We start from the raw sequence: 20455 nt of genomic DNA, 5'->3' as shown, positions 1-20455 counted from the left end.
ATTTTCTCATAACAGCATATTTATAGTCAAACCTGCACATGGAAGCTGACTGTGAAGAGACAATTAGCAGCTGTCATAAAGAATCAATTCCAGACTCCTCTCGGCGCACAAGCCGGTTTCATTAGGTAAAAAAAAACCCACCAGGTACAAAGACAAACAGAGCTCGTCTCCTCCAGAAATAACTTTGCCTTCACACAGGGAGGATAACGGAAGCTAACTGGTTTTATATGTAGAAAGATATTCCATTCCTATGTGACTCCTCGGGGAACCTCAGGTCCCATGTTATTTGTTTTAAGTCAGATTAATTATAGATCAGAGAGGTTCTAATACCATCCATCTCTATGGAATTGTCCAACAGAAACATGTGCAGTTCTCAGTCCATTATTTCAATCCCTGCAGACACAGACTGAAAATTAACTTTCATTAATTCAGCCCGAGAGGCAACTTTCAGGAAAAAGACACATTAAAGTGATGAAAACAAATGAATGTGGAATAAATACACTGTATGATAGAAGTCGTGCACCCTGGAGGGGGACCAAACTCACCGTCCAAGAGGATGACGGCTCCGGATCCTTTGTCCAACACGTCTGCGATGGTGGCCTGAGAGGTAAGCGTACCTGAAAAGGTATTTTACCCGTTTACATTCTAAATTAATTCTAAATAAAAGAGGTAGCTCTGTATTCCATGAAATTACTTTACATGTGTAATATATTTATGTCCAAGTCCCAGAGCTAAGCATTCCTGACTTTGATTTACAACTATTGTGATGATTTATTAATCACTGAATATTTTGGGTTTCTGCCAAAAAAAAAATATATATATTTATTTGACCTTAATAATCTCCCTCTCCCCCTTCGACTCCATCACTGTCCTCCCCATAAAAAAAAAAAAAACTAACAACAAATGGCCAAAATATGATACTTTAATACTATAATACAAAAGCAGCAGCAAGTGTTGTTAAATGACCTTCTGGGGTTTTTGATGGATTGTGAGGAATTTATCTTTTAGAAAACCATAAGCTCTGGGACTTTACTATAATGATAAAACACCAGAGGCACAAACTGGCCCATACAGTATGGATATGCTATTATACCATATGAAATAAAAATCCATCACGGCTAACGAGATCAGCTGCCCTTAATTAGAGATCCTATACTTGGAGGCATCATAAAAACGGGAGACCAAGAGACTCCGTTTCAAATCTAAATGATCTATTAAGCAGTAAGATGAATCCTGGCAAAGTGACTCAGTGAGGCTCTGAAAAGACTTCATATAAAGTCTACAGCAATTACATGAAGTGTTTAAAGTAGAAGAGAAGGAAATACCTGAGGTTGGTAAAGGCTTGTAAAGCTCCAGGTACTGCTCTCCGTGCAATACCTGACATAAAACATGAGAACAGCTGTGATATATAATCATACAGATGTCTGAGAGCCTCATTAGCGTGGATACAATTGTACATATGAGCACACAATAATGTGAGGCACATTCACACACAAAAAAAAAAATACATTACGTGTACATTCTCTAACCTGTGTAAAATCAATGTTGAGTCCAGGGATTGAACTCAGGCCGCCATCCATCATGGCGGCCTGAGAGGGAATGACACCGAAGGTGGGGAGGCAGCTGAAGTCTTCATGGTTTTCATAGAGGAACCTGCATAAACGTGTTACGAGTTAGTGAATTGTTTCCCTTAGGGCTGTTACAGTCATTCGCATAAACAGATACACACCTAAGATGGTCTGGGTCCTTGGTGGACATGCCGACCCCCAATGCATAGAGGATACACTGGGTGTGGGTGAAGCTGAACGTAGTCGACGGTAGTTTTTGTCCCACCGCCTCAGTCTGAGAGGAGAGGAGACTTTGTCAGCTTTACAACAGAACAGATCAAGGGCAGAAAATGAAAAGGAATCCTGTAATTTATGAATATGCAATTTTAAGGGTTTGCAGAGAAGTAACTAAGAGTTTACTGATACTTCAAGACTCAAACTGAACATGAATTTCCCATCATGCCTCCCACAGTATGGGATCTGGAGAAAACCTGCACACTTACAAAATAAATCCCTTCATTTTTATTCATTAATAATACAATACATATAATATTAATGTAATCTTCTTTTCTTTTGGTCATACTTTTTTCCCTATATGATGAAACATTGTTTTTTTACAGGGTACTAGCCAGTGTTGAGTTGATTTTCCATATTTGATTTATTCAGTTGGCTATTTTTTTTTTACTTTCCTCTGGTAATGAACTAATATATAATAAATATAGTATGACTGTAACTGAAAGAAACAATCTTAGAACATTATTATTATTACATCAATATTCTTCCGTGACCCACACAGACAGACAGCCTTAGTGAGAGCTACTGCCCTGTTTTGTGCTCCATGAATATTGACTGTTTATTGTATTGATTATTGCAGAAGTAGCATTACAGGATGTATCAGAAGACGTGACACAACAGATGACATGGCTGGGTCAAATGGAACGGGGAGAGGGACCAGAAAACATGATGAGTTCTCATGGAAATTAAATCCATAGTTCAGCTGGTTCCTTTATGTCAAGTAGTGCTATTCAATCACAGGAGGGATCTATAAAGACATATTTCCGGCTCTCAAAGTCTAACTGAGTCACATTAAAATCCCCTGTAGCACACAATAGGCATACATCTGTGACAGCATCATAGCAGTCCTGCGGTTACCCATTCATCCTGTGTTGAGCTGCTGTTTAAAACTATTGTTTAGCCAAACGCCGTGATTACACCGTCTCTCAGCTGGTCGATAATCCCTACAAAGCCTCTTTTTAATTAAAACTGCACTTAACTGCAGGTGTGGGAGACATTGTGTTTTCGGAACCATGCCAGCATCCCGCTAACTGGGGATTTAATATTATACACCCGTCTCACACATACGCACATACATTTAAGCTGCAGTCGACGAGCTAGAATCAAAAGCAGTGGAGGTGCACGTACAGTAGGTGTTAGTCAAGTTGGTTCATCACTCAGAGGGATGAAGAAAAATCTATGTTTTCTCTTTATTTAGCCTGATCATGTGAAGTTAACCTCTTGACCTTCTCTCTCTCTCCTCATTTCCCGTTAAAATACCACAACCGGCCTGGAAATATGTATTAGGTTGTTTATTCTGCTATTAAATGTAGTATTTATTAAAATTGTATGCAGATTACTTGAAATTAGGGGTGCAACTACTGCTTGTTTTTTAAATAATCATCCAATTATTGTATTGAAAAATCTTTCCATTGCAGAAGCTCAAATTAAGGAATAATGGATAGATATGTCATTTACTGTCCTCGGATTTACTGATGGAAGTAGATTGAATCAGGAACTGAGGGATAGCTTGGGTCATGTGAGCTACAGTGAGCGCTCTGAATCTGATGTCAACGAGGGCTGGGGGTCGAGAGCAGGAAGACCAATGATTTTAGAGGCATTGTGTGTAATGTTCAGCATGTGAGGAGCTGGGGAAGATGAAGGTGGGGTGTGACTGAGATAGCAGAGAGCCTCTGTTGGCAATGTTTGTAGACTTTATCTTCAAGGGTGATTCCAAGATAGTTGACACTTAAACATTACTTAAATGATGATCCCTAAAATGTCTTTTATATTGTGGTGACATCACGATTTAGAGGAATGATTTGTAAATAATTTGGGATTTGTTGTGGGTTAGCCCCGAAGTTAGCAATAACTCCAACACTGACATTTAAGGTGGACCAGCTTGACAAGCCGCTCCTCTTTGCTCAGCTTTTGTTTAATCTTTTTTCCTTTTAACCGTTTAACCGATTAGTTAAATGGTTAACTAGGCTCTTAATAAAACCTAATGCATGATTAATTAATGATAATGTTTGTATCAGGAAAACACAATGTTGAGTGTTGTATATTTAATTTGTTACAGTCAGAAAGAAAGGAGATCATTTCAAAGTAATTATTGGAGTTGTCATGGTATTATGTCGTACTCATATCGGTATCGATATCAGCAAGTACTCAAGCATAAGTACTTGTACTTGGGCTGTAAGTGGTATCGGTGCGTCCCTGCTGTAGACACAGCCTCATGATTTCATGCTACAACAAGCTTAACGGAAAATGGTGGCCGTTTCTGTGGATAATTATTTCATGCGATACAATTATACTTGGGGCTGAATGTTTTATTCAAGCAACTCAGCCAGTGCAGAGAGTGAACGTGAGCTGGAACCAGTTCACCCTTTGTGATTCCATGATAGTGAACACCGTGAAGGCCAGCCATCCAGGGAGCTGTCGCTGTACTATTGTGCTGCGACATCTATTGTACGCCTTCTTAAAAGCTTATCTGATCCGGCAGTTGTCTCCTTTAAATATGAAGCGATGATGCGCGAGATGTCGAAGTACTTATGTAAGTTGTCTGAGCTTGGTGGAGAATGGTATTACCGTCCCTGACTAAGTACAGTGCGGTGGTATTAAAGAGTCATGAGATCCCTTGTTTGAAACAGTCTGAGATTTTACAGCTCCACACTTTCAGAAGTCATCATCGACCAACCGTTACAGATGCTAGCTACTCGAGTCTTGGGTGAGAGGTATGATGGAGTGGAACGAAAATGAGGTGGAGAGAAAAACTGGTGAAAAGAGCTGCATTGGTCAGAAAGGAAGTAGGAATATAGGCAAAGCGCTAACGGAGGAGGAGCAGCTGAAGGGAGCGAGAGGGAAAAACGTGAGTGAGACAGAGAAACGGTGTTAATAATATAAAAGGGTCAGGTGCCACCAAGGGTCAAATTTAAGCCTGTCTAAGGCTTTGTTAATATCACAAAGAGTGAAATCTAATACTCGTTTCAAAATCATACTAGGCAAAAGTATGAACGCACTGGGGAAATCCAGTAGGGGCAATATGACCTAGAATGATTTATTTATCAACATGTTTTCAGTCATTCCACATGATTCATAATGACAGAATCAATCACATGAATGTCCAGATAAGCAAGCAGAAACATTTTTGATTGGTTCGATGATTTTCAAGACTTTCGCAGACCTGCAGATACCCTGTGCATCGCTGTCAGAGAAATGAAAAGCAGGGATCTCTACTCACAGGATTGATCCCTGCAGCCGTGGCCACAGAGGCTCCGGCAGCTGTTGCATTCGCGGCCACTCCTCCACCCGACTCCAATCCAGACAGCACGCTCATAATTGACTGTAGAGACTCTATAAAAAGGTGAAAGGTGACAGATGAGTCGAAGCACACCAGGACAGGACAACTAGAAATGAAGCTGAGATGACAAGTAAAATAATTCCTCATTAGTGCCAACCATTACCTTAGGCATGTGCATCTCTGATGCCCCAGAGCATGTAGATGTGTTTTACTTTAATGCACACTAGCTTACTGACGATCCACCCATCAGCTGACTGATTCCATGTGTGATTTCATTAATCCAGGCTTTAGTCAGTTAAAATTATCCCATTAATTCTCATCTACCTTACTTCATTCCTTAACAATGGTTTAAAGATTATTACTTTATTATTGCACTCTTATTTCAAAATAAAGGCAGTACGGATAGAGTTGAAGCCATGATTAGCTCCCCTGATTGATGGACATCACTTTTTTTTTTTTTTTTTTAGTTAATTAGTTCATCACAAGTTAAGGAAAGTCAAACTTTTACTTGAACTCGCTTCTTTACTTTAGAAAATATTTTATTGTATTTGTACTTCAGGATGTTATAACTCATTATTATTGAATCATTGTTGTCAAATTGCAATTACCCCAAGCTGAAGGATATTTTTGGCTTTTTTTCTGAATTTGAATCTGATGTTTAATCAATCAAAGTAAAGTTCAATAGAATCCCAGGGAGATGTTTGCAAATAATAAGAATTTCAATCTAACGCATACTAATCTAGGAGCAGCTTTAAAATGCATGAAGATCCACGTGAGTTAAGAATATAACCATGATCGGTTTTCTATTCTAACATTTACATACTTCAGACTTCGAGTCCACACCGTGTGAACTAAGTTTGCCAAGAAATATAAACATATCCACCCTGGTAACGCAAGCTGTGAACACCCATGCAGATTCAGTCAACACAAACAAAGGAAGACAGCTGAGACAACTGGAACAAAAACAGAGTGAGACTGAGACCACAGCCACTAATTCCCATCACTCCGTTGCAGGCGGTGACAAAAGAGAGGCAGCAACAAGTTTCTGTAATAAGCTACAATAATGAGGCCAGCTAGCGCCCTGTGGGACTGCTCCCCTCGTTCACTTCATGTTGACACCACCGCCCTTTCCTTGAATGTACATCTGAGAGCGTGGAGATGGATGGAGGAGAGAAATAACAACCCCCTCCCCTCCTCCCCTTGCCTTATGTTCCACTCCATATAGACTAATTCAACATGTAATCCCCAGAAAGATAATTGTTACTTGCGAGTGCGAACCATACAATGAGCATGGTTACTTAACTGGTAAGTATCTGATGGATTTTATTAGATTCTCCGATCTGAATCATTCTGACTCAACACAGAATGAGTCAAACAAATGTGAAAGCAGACTAGCATGGTTACGAGGGAGGGCACAAACCAACTCTGAAAATGTTCATGTTACAATGAAAAAATGACCACTCAAGACAAAGACCACATGAACATTTTAATAAGCAATGCGGTCCTTATGTAAGTGTTTTCTGTGAGTGTGTGTGCATCTGTGTTCCTATACAGTATGTACACTGTGTACACACAGGTGCTATGCATGTGGGGGTGTTTTGGAGGCTATTGTGTATATGTACGTGACATTACTGACCTTGTATGCTGGCAGGCTTGGTTGCATCTGTAAAATCACAGATTTTGTCCCACTGGACCCTGACAGCCTCGGGAGTCATGGGTTGGTTTTTCTGTCTCACAGTGCAGCCCTGAGAGCGCTCCCAGCGCACTGCACACATGGACACACACAAACAAACAGGTCACTGCAAATTACACATGTACAATAGAAGTCAACCAGGGGAGAAATGCATATCATAGATCCAAACAGACATTCCCTGAGGAGAAAAAAAATCATACAATACTCACATTTACCAATCCAGCCTGCACCAGCCTGTAAAAGAGAATGAATGAACACACAGGTAAAAAAAAAACAACACGATTTATTTATGGAGTCAATGGAGAATGAACTTACACTACTGTTCTCAATGGAAAAATAGACACAAAGGTTCATGCAGTGCAGTGGGACTCAAATCTTTCTAATGTTATTTAAGAGAAAGAAAGAAAGTGGGGTTTGTATACCTCAAAAAGTGATCCATTTTCTTGGCATTGTTCATGGCAGAGCCAGAGGACCACAGGAGCAACATATTCAGGCTTCAGAGACGCCACAAGGTCTGAGTAAAAACAAAAACGTAGACAAATAAGGTGCCTAGCTTTGTGTTCATTGCACATCTGTTATACAGTTTTCCTGAACAGCAAAGGGGTGCTTCTGTGTTTCTGTTTGGCAGATAGCTGTCTTTAACACGATGCTGTGTTTGGTTATTGTAAGTACGAGGTCTAAGTAATTAGACAAGCCTCAAGCTTTTGTCCTCCTCCTACAGAGTGGACCTGAATTACAAGTTGCTGTTTATTCTGAACCATGAAAAGGAATCATTGTAGTGGGGAAAAGAAAATTACAGTATACTACTATAGCATATTACTATAATATATAGTATTAAAGTATACAATAAGTGGACGATCGCAATGTTAATTTACCAAAATCTAATATATTGTTATGTCACCATAATTACAAGGTAGGAATTGTTTACTAATCTGTGCACTTTATTAATATAGACATGTCCCGATACTGGAGCAGGAAACAGAATTTTGGAATTCATGAGAGCAAAAAGAGGCCAAAATCTTTCTTTAAAAAGGTCTGGGTATTTTGATAAGTTATGGAACAGATGCCTAAACATGTTGGCAATAACCAAGTCAATATGGCACAGGCTATTTAATTCCCTGAATGAACCGTTAAAAATCATACCATATGTGTGCTGAAAATATCTTCATCCTTCAATCAACTAAATATGGTGGTAAAAGAAGAGGCATTCTGTTGCACTGCACTCTGCAATGTTTAACAAGATTAGTTTTGTTGTTGCTGTTGTTTTTTTGTTTTTTTTAAAGCCTGAGTCAGTGAAAGCAAACATATGGAAGCAAGTCATTTAGTAAGGTGTGGCCATCTTGTGACAGTTGGCACAGTGCAGTGTGACAGATGCTACTGTAGACCAGCACAGCAGGGCAGCAAAGCCATTCCTCTAATTTGTCGCTTAATAACCGTGTCAGCAGAGCTGCAGTCACAGCGCATGCACAAAATGCTTGTGATGTGTAGACATTTACGGATAGTGGGTTTGGGGGGGGTTAGAAAAACATTCTCCTTCTTTACGGGCTTGTGGAATCCTTTAAAAACACAGCAGCCTGTGCTAAAATCACTGCCGTTTTTAAATCGTTCGTCATTTTGATGGCTGTTATTTTAGGGTTTTTTGCTTGTTTTTATGTTCATATGCAACATATGGCAGGGAGTGCCAGATTTACAAGCTGTTCTGATCTGTATTTCCTTGTGTTCATTGTGGGGATTTTTAACATGTGATATAAATGCTTCACCATTATATTACTCATACTTTTGTGAGTATTTCGAAGGACAGCTACAGTTAAATAAGGAGGTCAGGGCTGCCCGTTTAAATCAAGGGCTGACACATTAAAACTTTTAAAGCATTTGCAGGGTGCATGATTTCATCATGGCCATTGGAACGGTGAAAAAAAACCACAGTTCTTGAATATTCGATGATAAATTTGCATGTCAAACGGGAGTGCTGTTGCCTCAATTCTTTTAAATCAACATTACATGGGCATAACATTACCCAACTGTTATAAAAAGTGTTTTAAATCCATTTGCCTATTTTGGCCTGTCCAAAAAAGCATGTATATGTGAGAAAGCAGAACAACACAGTGTGCATTAGACAGACCATAACATTTAATCATTGCATGTAATTGTGTATGTTGTTTTTTCCCTGCTTACCTGGAGACATGACGGTCTCTGTGAGGCGTGACCCAGCAACAGGAGCAACCGTGTTGCAGTGGATGTTGTACTTGTGTCCCTCGATGGCCAAGGTGTTTGCCAGACCCAGCATGCCCAGCTTGGCAGCACTGTAGTTGGCCTGGCCGAAGTTACCATAGATGCCTGCAGCTGAAGCTGTCATGATGATTCTGTCCACAGACAACCCGAGGCAACAAGTCAGTAACAGGCTATGGGCGCACACACACACACACACACACACACACACACACACACACACACACACACACACACACACACACACACACACACACACACACACACACACACACACACACACACACACACACACACACACACACACACACACACACACACACACACACACACACACACACACACACACGTTTCATGCATGCATAAACACATAGGAGTATGCCTCTTGTCATGTAATGTTTGCTCAATTACGCACACACATAACAGCTAATGCAGATACCGAACAGTACATTTAATTGAACGTTACACTTTAAGCACAGACTGCATGCAAAAATAAATGCATGAATGTAAAGCAGACACATTGTACACAACATGTACAAAGAAGAGCAAGTCTTTTGTGTATTGGTGGCCTGATGTGGAGCATAGTTATGTCTGTGTGTGGCTCCCTGCTTATTCACAGACTTGGTTTCCATCCCTATTCTGTCTCAGTCACGCCACGAACCTTTCTACTTTTCATTTCTTTCCGTTATGGTTTTACCTTCAAATGCACAATTAACTTTTGCTGAAGATGACTGCACACAAAGATTGAATTTCAAAACCCATAGGATATTATAAAAACTCTCTGATATGATCGAGATTATCTGCAGCCATTTTCTACTCCACTCCAATACAAGCTGATCTTGGGCTCAATGAAGTGAAACCTTATGCATAATGTCACTTCAATGTTAATTAAGTCTTCTCCCATTCATGTGGAACACATGTGCTGATGTGAAGGACCTCATTTACAAAACAGCAACAGAGGTTAACAAGGAACACGGGAGGAAAGTCGGTTGTGTGATCTTCTGCAATTTATACTTAAAATACACTTCTATAGGCCTTTTTCAGAGCACACATTTTGATTTGTCATAGTAGATTCATGTTACTCGTTGCCCCTTGGTGGGACAAAATATCTTTACCATCCTGCATAAGCAACTGATTGTGCCTTAAAAAACACCGACGTCAGACTAGTTAATATTTACATTTTTTACATTGTACTACTTGGAGGAATAAGATGAGCCTGCAAAGACATCTTTGTCGCTTTTTGTGGAGTCATCACTATATATATTTAGCACTATATACTGTTAATAGTACTCAGTGTGTTCAGATATCAACCTCCAGTGCTACATAACCAAATGAAGTAATTCCCTTCATTCTTTGGCGATTTACATATTCATATCAAATTTGCTGTTTTAGGCTTTTTAAAGTATGCAGAATATTTTAATTGCACACCATGAAACCAATAGAGCTAGACACATCACTATAACAAGTGACTAAAGTCAGTCTGAAAATAATACTGTGATGGCAGACATGCTTTGTATTTCTAATTACCTCAAGTGTGTATCTTCAAGAGCACCATTTTGAGTATCTTTGGTACTTTAGCTGAAGTCTGAATAAGATCTTACTAAACAACATTTTGTGCCATGTTGACAACCTCTTGATTGCAGTCCAACAATGATCTGTCTGCTGGATCTAAAACAAATCATACCTACGTAACAGGAAAACGGCACAGTTTTTAGTTAGTAGCAGGGCTCCTTACCTGCCAAACTTTTGGTTTTTCATGTGGTTCCAGGCAGCTCGAGTCACTAAGAAGGAGCCTCTCAAGTGGACTCTTTGAATCAGGTCTGAAATGGAATGTCAAAGGAATGACGCAACACAAAACAGTATGCTATTATTTCACATTACGACAATGTGGAACGCATCCAGTTGGCAGTCAATTTTTTAAACTCAGACATGACACACAGACATGATCTGTTTATGGACCTACGTCAACAAACCCAAGTTAAAACAAATGTATTCATGTTCTTATAGCTCGTGGCACGGTTTGATTATGAGGCGAACAAAACAAAAGTAAATAATGTGATGAGATGAGATGACCTCAAGCATAGTATTACCCCAGTCCAAATCGCTCGTCCTGGCAAATGATCGGTCACGAAGGATCCTTGACAAAGAAAAGCAGGAAAGGTTTTTACTTAAAGTTCTCTTTAACATGAATAGACAAGCCCGTAGTTCTTTGATAGTGCAACTACAATCAAATAGCTACAGATATGATTAAACCTACAATCAAAAAACTGTGATTACAGTAAAATGACTTACCCTGCATTGTTTACAAGAACATCTGGAAAAAAAGATATTTTACCAAATTTAGTTCAAGTTGATGTAATAACGTTACAAACAAATCATTTAACTGAGATAATTTAATGATAGAATACTTGGGATATGCATCCATACAAAGAAAACACTCACCTATTCTTCCAAATGCATCCAGTGCTGATTGGATCAATTTTTCTCCATCTTCTACAGAATCTGTATGTGCACGACAGTAAAGGTCATACAAAAGGTTACAACGACATATTTGCATTTGATTCATTAGGAATCTTTAATTATTTTGCATATCTGGTTTCCAGGAGATTGTATTTATACTGTGTATATATATAGTTATTCTTGGATAAACTTCAGTTATAGATAGGGGGCTATATTCATTAAACTTCCTAGTACAAAGAGTAGTGTTGAAATTCTAACAAAATTCTTAGGATTATGACATTTTCTATGAATTTCCCCTCAAAGTTCAGATAAGAGTGCATTTTCTTTTTTGTTTTTGAATCAACCAATCACGCCTCTTTAAAAGAATGCATCATACCTAGCAACGGCGTCAACCACACCTCCTCACTAAGGTCAAAGTTTCTATCCCTTCCTTGCTCAGATTTGATCTGAGAAGTTTCCTAAATCACTCTCTCTATGCTCTCTTTGCATATTCTCAGACTGTTTGTGAGAATGCCTGCTGATTCTTTGCTACATAGTTCCTGGTTATAATTAGGTGTATCGATAGAAATAATGCAGAGTTGACAAGGAGAGAGTTTTATGAGAAAAGCTGTATTAGGTACTAGAAAAGGTTGACCGTCTCCATCACATGCCCGTCATGTTCAGTAATGATACATGGTGAGTAACCTTTTCAAAGGAACATTGTTATTGATTGCTGGGCAACATAACTTGCAAAAAAAGTATGAAAACTGCCTTGGAAAAAATGCATCAAGCTGTTGTCTTGTTCTGTTATTTGAACTTTTTTCTGATATGTATGTGAGATGCAGAGAGATGTCAGAAGGGACACATTTGTCTTCAATACTCGCTAACAGATCTGTCAGTGAGCTAGTTGGACCGACAGAACTCAATATTTTTTTTTTGGCCTACAATTACATAACCTATATACTACAAGGTTAGCAAGAGACAAAAAACAGATGAATGATGTCTGGAAAAAAAGAAAGTAAAAGAGAAGATGCATGGCAACAGTCCAAACTTCTCACCATAGTTTGCCACGGCCTTGCCTCCTTTGGCTCTTATCTCCTCCACCACCTTATCAGCAGCTGCAGAACTCTTTCCGCCCCCTTTAATGTCTGCCCCAAGGTCATTCACTTTATAGCAAGAAGAAGAAGAAGATTAGCAATAATGGGGTGAGCTCTACAATTCTCCACGAGTGATTAGGTTAGGAGAAGAGTGTAGCTAAGCTGATTCCTTGTCAGAGTTCAAGGGCAGGTTCAGTCCAGGGAGCAGGTGATGCTTTTATTTTGGGGAGCACCAATGTTTCTAAAAAGTCACATACTGGGATGCTCAATGCAATGCACATTTCTTTATGTCATGTCTCTTTTCGAGGTATAATTCATCTCCTAAAGCTATGGATGCACCCATTAAATGAGTCTGCAGCTCATGGTTACTGAATAAATGTAACTGGCAGCAGAATCTAAATATGTTTATACTGACATTGTATTTACTTCAAGTCACTGTAACTCATCTGTCATATCAAGGCTGATGCTGGTCCTCTTAAGATGAGTATCTGTGCCTAGTTCTGTGTATTGGACGTAGGCGCAAGAATCTGCAGGTTTTTGACTGTCATGTCGACTAAATTAACATCACTGCAGCTGCTTTTCAGTACTGCGAATGTAGTAAGCAGCCAATGCTATCGGAACATATGGTAAAAACTAGCTCGTTCATTAGATTTCAAAAGGGAATATTGGTAATTGAAAGATGAAACTGATGCCCGGTACCTAAAAACTCAGAGAAAGCATCTGGAATATTGCTGGGCCCAATGTCAGCATCCACACTGACAGGACTGTCAGTGAAATGTGTGATGGCAGTAGCTCAGTCTGTGGGGACTTAGCTTGGGAACTGGAGGGTAACCGATTCAAGTCCCAACATAGAGTAATACAGAATATGGAATGGTAGCTGGAGAGGTGCCAATTCCCCTGCTGAAATGGCACCAGACCCCCCCCAAAACTGCTTCCTGGGCACTGTATAGTAGCTTCCCACTGCTGCTAATACTAGGATGGGTAAATGCGGAGGGTTTCGCTGCGTTTTAATTTATTTACATTTGACAAAACGATGAGGTAAAATAAGGCTTAAAATGAAGATCCTTTATTTACCTATAACTGAGGCGCCTCTTTCGGCAAAAGCCAGTGCATATTCCCTGCCAAGACCTGCGGAAAGAGAGACAAATGACTAAAATGCCTTAGCATACTTTTGCAGAGTAAAACACCTCTGTCAACAACCAAAGCTTGCTATAGTGTGGTGGTGCACCTGCCCTTTCACACATTTGCACTAGCGTAATTCTGAGCCACTGAATGCACTTTGCTCTCTGTAAGTCCGATGAAAGACTGATAAGACTGCTGTGTTACATTACTAACAAAAATGTTAAAGATAACCCCGTGTTATAAACGATTCTTTCACTCTTACGACTATGGTAAATGGTAAATAGTCCTGCGTTTATACAGCGCTCTTCTAGTCTTTCCGACCACTTAAACAATTTACATTACAAGTAAACTATCACTCATTCACACATTCAAACGCTGATGGCAGAGGATGTCATGCAAGGTGCCAACTGCCCATAAGGATCTTAACTAATACGTTGCGGTTATTTACTGCAGTCAAGCCAGCCTCCACTCGGAAAACCCCGGTCAAGCTAGCCCCCAGTCATTCTGTGGTGCCTGTTTATACTACATATTACGGTAATGCAGTCCAAGAACAGAATTCAGAATAAAAGCACAGACCTATGAACGCAATTTGCAATTTCAGTCTGTTCATTAAATGTTTAAGCGATTGAACTATTATTTCATTGATTTATTGATTGATTGATTTATTGATTGATTGATTGATTTTGCATTTAAGGAATTCATTTATTGATTATTTACGTAAATCATTTTACCAGCCTCATTCTGATCACATTTAAGCCTTAGCAGTTGGAGGCAATGGCAATTAATCTGTGTGAATAATTAGTCCAACATAAAAATAAACACAATATCAGGAGCTTCTGATGAGGAATTTCAAAATAAAAGCCAATTTAATGGTCAAATATTTTCAGTATATCCATTTGAATTCAGCTTGACATTACAAAGAAACTACCGGTTTCCACAGATTGATTTCACTTCAGACTGATAGTGGTCGACCTCACAGACTCACTCATATAATATCAGGAAGTTCTGATGTGGTTTTTCAAAATAGAAGTCCTCTGAAATGTCAGATATTGTCAATATTTTCCTCAAATTCAGATTTACATTAAAAGGAAACTTCCTGTTTCCACAGACTGATTTCACTTCAGACCGATAGTAGTCGACCTCAGAGACTCACTCATGTAATATCAGGAAGTTCTGATGTGGTTTTTCAAAATTAAAGCCCCCTGAAATGTCAAATATTTTCAATATTTCTCTTTGAATTCAGATTGATCTTGGGAGGAAACTTCCTGTTTCCACAGACTGATTACACTTCAGACTGATAGTGGTCGACCTCAGAGACTCACTCATGTAATATCAGTAAGTTCTGATGTGGTTTTTCAAAATTAAAGCCCCCTGAAATGTCAAATATTTTCAATATTTCTCTTTGAATTCAGATTGATCTTGGGAGGAAACTTCCTGTTTCCACAGACTGATTACACTTCAGACTGATAGTGGTCGACCTCAGAGACTCACCCATGTAATATCAGGCACTTCTGATGTGGTTTTTCAAAATTAAAGCCCTCAGAAATGTCAGATATTGTCAATATTTAGATATGAATTCAGATCGATATTTAAAGGAAACTTCCTGTTTCCACGGACTGATTTCAATTTAGACTGATAGTGGTCGACCTCAGAGACTCACCCATGTCATATCAGGCACTTCTGATGTGGTTTTTCAAAATTAAAGCCCTCAGAAATGTCAGATATTGTCAATATTTAGATATGAATTCAGATGGATATTAAAAGGAAACTTCCTCTTTCCACAGACTGATTTCAATTCAGACTGATAGTGGTCGACCTCAGAGACTCACTCATGTAATATCAGGCACTTCTGATTTGGTTTTACAAAATAAGAGCCCTCAGAAATGTCAGATATTGTCAGTATTTAGATATGAATTCAGATGGATATTAAAAGGAAACTTCCTCTTTCCACAGACTGATTTCAATTCAGACTGATAGTGGTCCACCTCAGGGACTCACCTATGTAATATCAGGCACTTCTGATGTGGTTTTTCAAAATTAAAGCCCTCAGAAATGTCAGATATTGTCAATATTTAGATATGAATTCAGATGGATATTAAAAGGAAACTTCCTCTTTCCACAGACTGATTTCAATTCAGACTGATAATGGTCGACCTCAGAGACTCACTCATGTAATATCAGGAAGTTCTGATGTGTTTTTTCAAAATTAGAGCCCTCAGAAATGTCAGATATTTTCAATTTTGAGATATGAATTCAGATCGATATCTAAAGGAAAATTCCTGTTTCCACAGACTGATTTCAATTCAGACTGATAGTGGTCGACCTCAGAGACTCACTCATGTAATATCAGGCACTTCTGATTTGGTTTTACAAAATAAGAGCCCTCAGAAATGTCAGATATTGTCAATATTTAGATATGAATTCAGATGGATATTAAAAGGAAACTTCCTCTTTCCACAGACTGATTTCCATTCAGACTGATAGTGGTCCACCTCAGGGACTCACCTATGTAATATCAGGCACTTCTGATGTGGTTTTTCAAAATTAAAGCCCTCAGAATTATCAGGTATTGTCAATATTTAGATATGAATTCAGATGGATATTAAAAGGAAACTTCCTCTTTCCACAGACTGATTTCACTTCAGACTTATAGTGGTCGACCTCAGAGACTCACCCATGTTATATCAGGAAGTTCTGATGTGGTTTTACAAAATTAAAGCCCTTTGAAATTAGAAATATTTTCAATATTTGTCTTTTCATTCAGATTGATTTTGGGAGGAAACTTCCTGTTTCCACAGACTGATTTCACTTCAAACTGATAGTGGTCGACCTCAGAGACTCACCCATGTGATATCAGGAAGTTCTGATGTGGTTTTTCAAAATTAAAGCCCCCTGCAATGTCAAATATTTTCAAGATTTCTCTTTGAATTCAGATTGATCTTGGGAGGAAACTTCCTGTTTCCACAGACTGATTTCAATTCAGACTGGTAGTGGTCGACCTCAGAGACTCACCCATGTTATATCAGGAAGTTCTGATGTGGTTTTACAAAATTAAAGCCCTTTGAAATTAGAAATATTTTCAATATTTGTCTTTTCATTCAGATTGATTTTGGGAGGAAACTTCCTGTTTCCACAGACTGATTTCACTTCAAACTGATAGTGGTCGACCTCAGAGACTCACCCATGTGATATCAGGAAGTTCTGATGTGTTTTTTCAAAATTAGAGCCCTCAGAAATGTCAGATATTTTCAATTTTGAGATATGAATTCAGATCGATATCTAAAGGAAAATTCCTGTTTCCACAGACTGATTTCAATTCAGACTGATAGTGGTCGACCTCAGAGACTCACCCATGTAATATCAGGCACTACTGATGTGGTTTTTCAAAATTAAAGCCCTCAGAAATGTCAGATATTGTCAATATTTAGATATGAATTCAGATGGATATTAAAAGGAAACTTCCTCTTTCCACAGACTGATTTCAATTCAGACTGATAGTGGTCGACCTCAGAGACTCACTCATGTAATATCAGGAAGTTCTGATGTGTTTTTTCAAAATAGAAGTCCTCTGAAATGTCAGATATTGTCAATATTTTCCTCAAATTCAGATTTACATTAAAAGGAAACTTCCTGTTTCCACAGACTGATTTCACTTCAGACTGATAGTGGTCGACCTCAGAGACTCACCCATGTAATATCAGGAAGTTCTGATGTGTTTTTTCACAATTAAAGCCCTCAGAAATGTCAGATATTGTCAATATTTAGATATGAATTCAGATCGATATTAAAAGAAAACTTCCTGTTTCCACAGACTGATTTCACTTCAGACCGATAGTAGTCGACCTCAGAGACTCACCCATGTGATATCAGGAAGTTCTGATGTGGTTTTTCAAAATTAAAGCCCCCTGAAATGTCAAATATTTTCAAGATTTCTCTTTGAATTCAGATTGATCTTGGGAGGAAACTTCCCGTTTCCACAGACTGATTTCAATTCAGACTGGTAGTGGTCGACCTCAGAGACTCACCCATGTAATATCAGGAAGTTCTGATGTGGTTTTTCAAAATTAAAGCCCTTTGAAATTTGAAATATTTTCAATATTTCTCTTAGAATTCAGATTGATCGTGGGAGGAAACTTCCTGTTTCCACAGACTGATTTCACTTCAGACTGATAGTGGTCGACCCCAGAGACTCACTCATGTAATTTCAGGAAGTTCTGATGTGTTTTTTCAAAATTAGAGCCCTCAGAAATGTCAGATATTTTCAATTTTGAGATATGAATTCAGATGGATATTAAAATTAAATTTCCTGTTTCCACAGACTGATTTCACATCAGACTGGTAGTGGTCGACCTCAGAGACTCACCCATGTAATATCAGGAAGTTCTGATGTGTTTTTTCAAAATTAAAGCCCCCTTAAATGTCAAATATTTTCAATATTTCTCTTTGAATTCAGATTGATCGTGGGAGGAAACTTCCTGTTTCCACAGCCTGATTTCACTTCAGACTGATAGTGGTCGACCTCAGAGACTCACCCATGTAATATCAGGAAGTTCTGATGTGGTTTTTCAAAATTAAAGCCCCCTGAAATGTCAAATATTTTCAATATTTCTCTTTGAACTCAGATTGATTGTGAGAGGAAACTTCCTGTTTCCACAGACTGATTTCACTTCAGACTGATAGTGGTCGACCTCAGAGACTCACCCATGTAATATCAGGCACTTCTGATGTGGTTTTTAAAAAATTAATGCCCTCAGAAATGTCAGATATTGTCAATATCGACCTCGATATCTCCCGCCAATTCAGGTTTACATTATTAACATTACATTACAATTCCACAAACCCATCCATCCCGGACGACTAACATGTCCTGTCATTTCAGTCGCACTGTGCTTCCTTCTTGTCTTTCAGCCACATGTGCTCCCTCACCTGCCCCTAGTTGGCCAGAATTAAATCTTCTGCCTTGTGTGTGTATTGTTTTACAGTGTTTTCCCAGTGATTGTCTCTCTTACTAGAATTAACTGATATTGTGTACATGACTGATCAGCTCTTTAAAAAAAAGTTTGTATTGTTAAATTTTAGATTGTGTCATGTGTCTCTTGTGTGAACCTGACTCTTTGATTTGTCCATAAAGTGAAATTTTTCATTTTTACAGGATGTTAAGTTTTAGTAATGTTTTGTTTGTCATGCTATACTGTTATTGTTTTTTTTACACAATGATTGAATGAATAAAGTTACACAGATTTGCCAACACCACACTGACAAGGCCCATTTTTGTTCCTGAACTGAAGTAGTGAATGGCAACTAAATTGGGTGGATGCACACAAGTATAAACTCACTAACAACTAACTTTCTAACCAACACGTCTGATGGAAAGTTCTCCTGGAAAATAAAATATTTGTGTTCAAACATATGGCTGCTGTTGAGGACTCACAACACACACTACCAACTCATCCACCCAGCTGGTAATGTCATGCACATTGTAATGTACATGACATTACGGATGTTTTGATTTTGGAATGTAATATTGGCTGTCGGATGCTAGATATCTACAAATCTGCATTATCACTTTCGGCCACTGAAACATCATGTCGATCAACCACTTGTCAGTAAGTTAAAATTTCATGTTCAATTCAAAGTGACTTTCTTTTGGTTTTAGGTTGAGGCACATAGACACTTTTTGTATTATATCTGCCTATTTTAGTCCGTTGCTTTTGCATCAGGTGGGTCAACTTTAATGTCAGATACAGTTACTAATTACATGTTAAAAAAATGTAGTCAGTAACATAATTCAAGTACCACAATATTAAAGAAATGTAACTTGATTACTTTAAGTTACTTTGGATTACCCAAATACAAATGCAAATAAAGACAAGAAAGAAGAAATATCTATAAGATGACTTTTAGTTCTGTGTATACAACAGAATACATTAATATATAACTCGAAAACTGTAAAACAGTTTACAAAGCAAACAAAAATCTGCGTCTTTACAATGCAAACTGGAAAATGCTTTGTTTTAGTTTAAAACATTGTTTAAGAGGTCTTCTCATGTCTTCTTTTGTCATGAGTAAATGCCTTTGATGCTTCCTCTGTGGAACACATAAAGCAAATTAAAAATGTAATTATTTGCAGCGTATGTTAGACTTATTCAGTTTTATTCATTGACTACTAACTATTCAGCTGTATTCAAGAATTACATCACATATTACAATAATAATAATAACAATAATGATAATGGTTTTTAAAGATAAATGTCATGGTTTGCACCAGCTCACATTCATATGTCTACCTCTGTTTTGAATTGGAGGCTCTGTCTTTAAGGTCCTTGTTGCCATGGTGAACCATAGTATCCGAGCTAGATTGCTAATGGCTGTCATGCACACACCTATCTCAGAATTAACACACTCTCAGTTGATTGAACCAATTCTGTTCAGTTGTTCTGAAAAGTAGTTGTTAAGCTTATGTGGAATATGGGCTGAAGGTGAATTTTACACAAAATTGCTGTTGTTCATTTGATACATTTGTTTATATTTCTCCTTACATTTTAGTGTTCGACTCCGCGAATAACTGTGCAATGTGTTCTGCGACAAAGCCTCCTGGACCTGGGCCTCCGCTCACAAATTGGGTGAGTTTTTCGTCCTTTTTTTAGGGTTGGTGGGTGGCAGGATTTTGGTGACAGGCTGTCATGATTTTTTCTGTGTGTCATTGCCTGTCATTGAGTTTTTAGATACATCAACATACTGTCAATAAAGTAAT

At 38.4% G+C, this 20455-nt stretch overlaps 1 protein-coding gene across 1 annotated transcript in view; it reads right to left on the bottom strand.

Moving 5' to 3' along the window:
- hsd17b4 (hydroxysteroid (17-beta) dehydrogenase 4) overlaps window positions 1–20455 on the bottom strand; it is a 30068-nt gene that overhangs the window by 4849 nt on the left and 4764 nt on the right. Inside the window, exons 2-16 of the mRNA XM_084024652.1 lie at window positions 13654–13707; window positions 12541–12648; window positions 11486–11545; window positions 11336–11357; window positions 11134–11180; window positions 10779–10863; window positions 8990–9177; window positions 7237–7328; window positions 7024–7048; window positions 6758–6886; window positions 5062–5174; window positions 1730–1842; window positions 1530–1653; window positions 1326–1377; window positions 546–617 (exon numbers count right to left, since the gene is read on the bottom strand). Of these exons, the coding sequence (XP_083880778.1) occupies window positions 546–617; window positions 1326–1377; window positions 1530–1653; window positions 1730–1842; window positions 5062–5174; window positions 6758–6886; window positions 7024–7048; window positions 7237–7328; window positions 8990–9177; window positions 10779–10863; window positions 11134–11180; window positions 11336–11357; window positions 11486–11545; window positions 12541–12648; window positions 13654–13707 (1284 nt within the window). The remainder of the gene's footprint in view (window positions 1–545; window positions 618–1325; window positions 1378–1529; window positions 1654–1729; window positions 1843–5061; window positions 5175–6757; window positions 6887–7023; window positions 7049–7236; window positions 7329–8989; window positions 9178–10778; window positions 10864–11133; window positions 11181–11335; window positions 11358–11485; window positions 11546–12540; window positions 12649–13653; window positions 13708–20455) is intronic.

The sequence above is a fragment of the Eutrigla gurnardus genome, assembly GCF_963514095.1.
Source record: "Eutrigla gurnardus genome assembly, chromosome: 13".
NCBI lineage: Eukaryota > Metazoa > Chordata > Actinopteri > Perciformes > Triglidae > Eutrigla > Eutrigla gurnardus.
The sequence above is the reverse complement of the archived record's forward strand: the minus strand, read 5'-3'. Positions and strand labels throughout refer to the sequence as shown.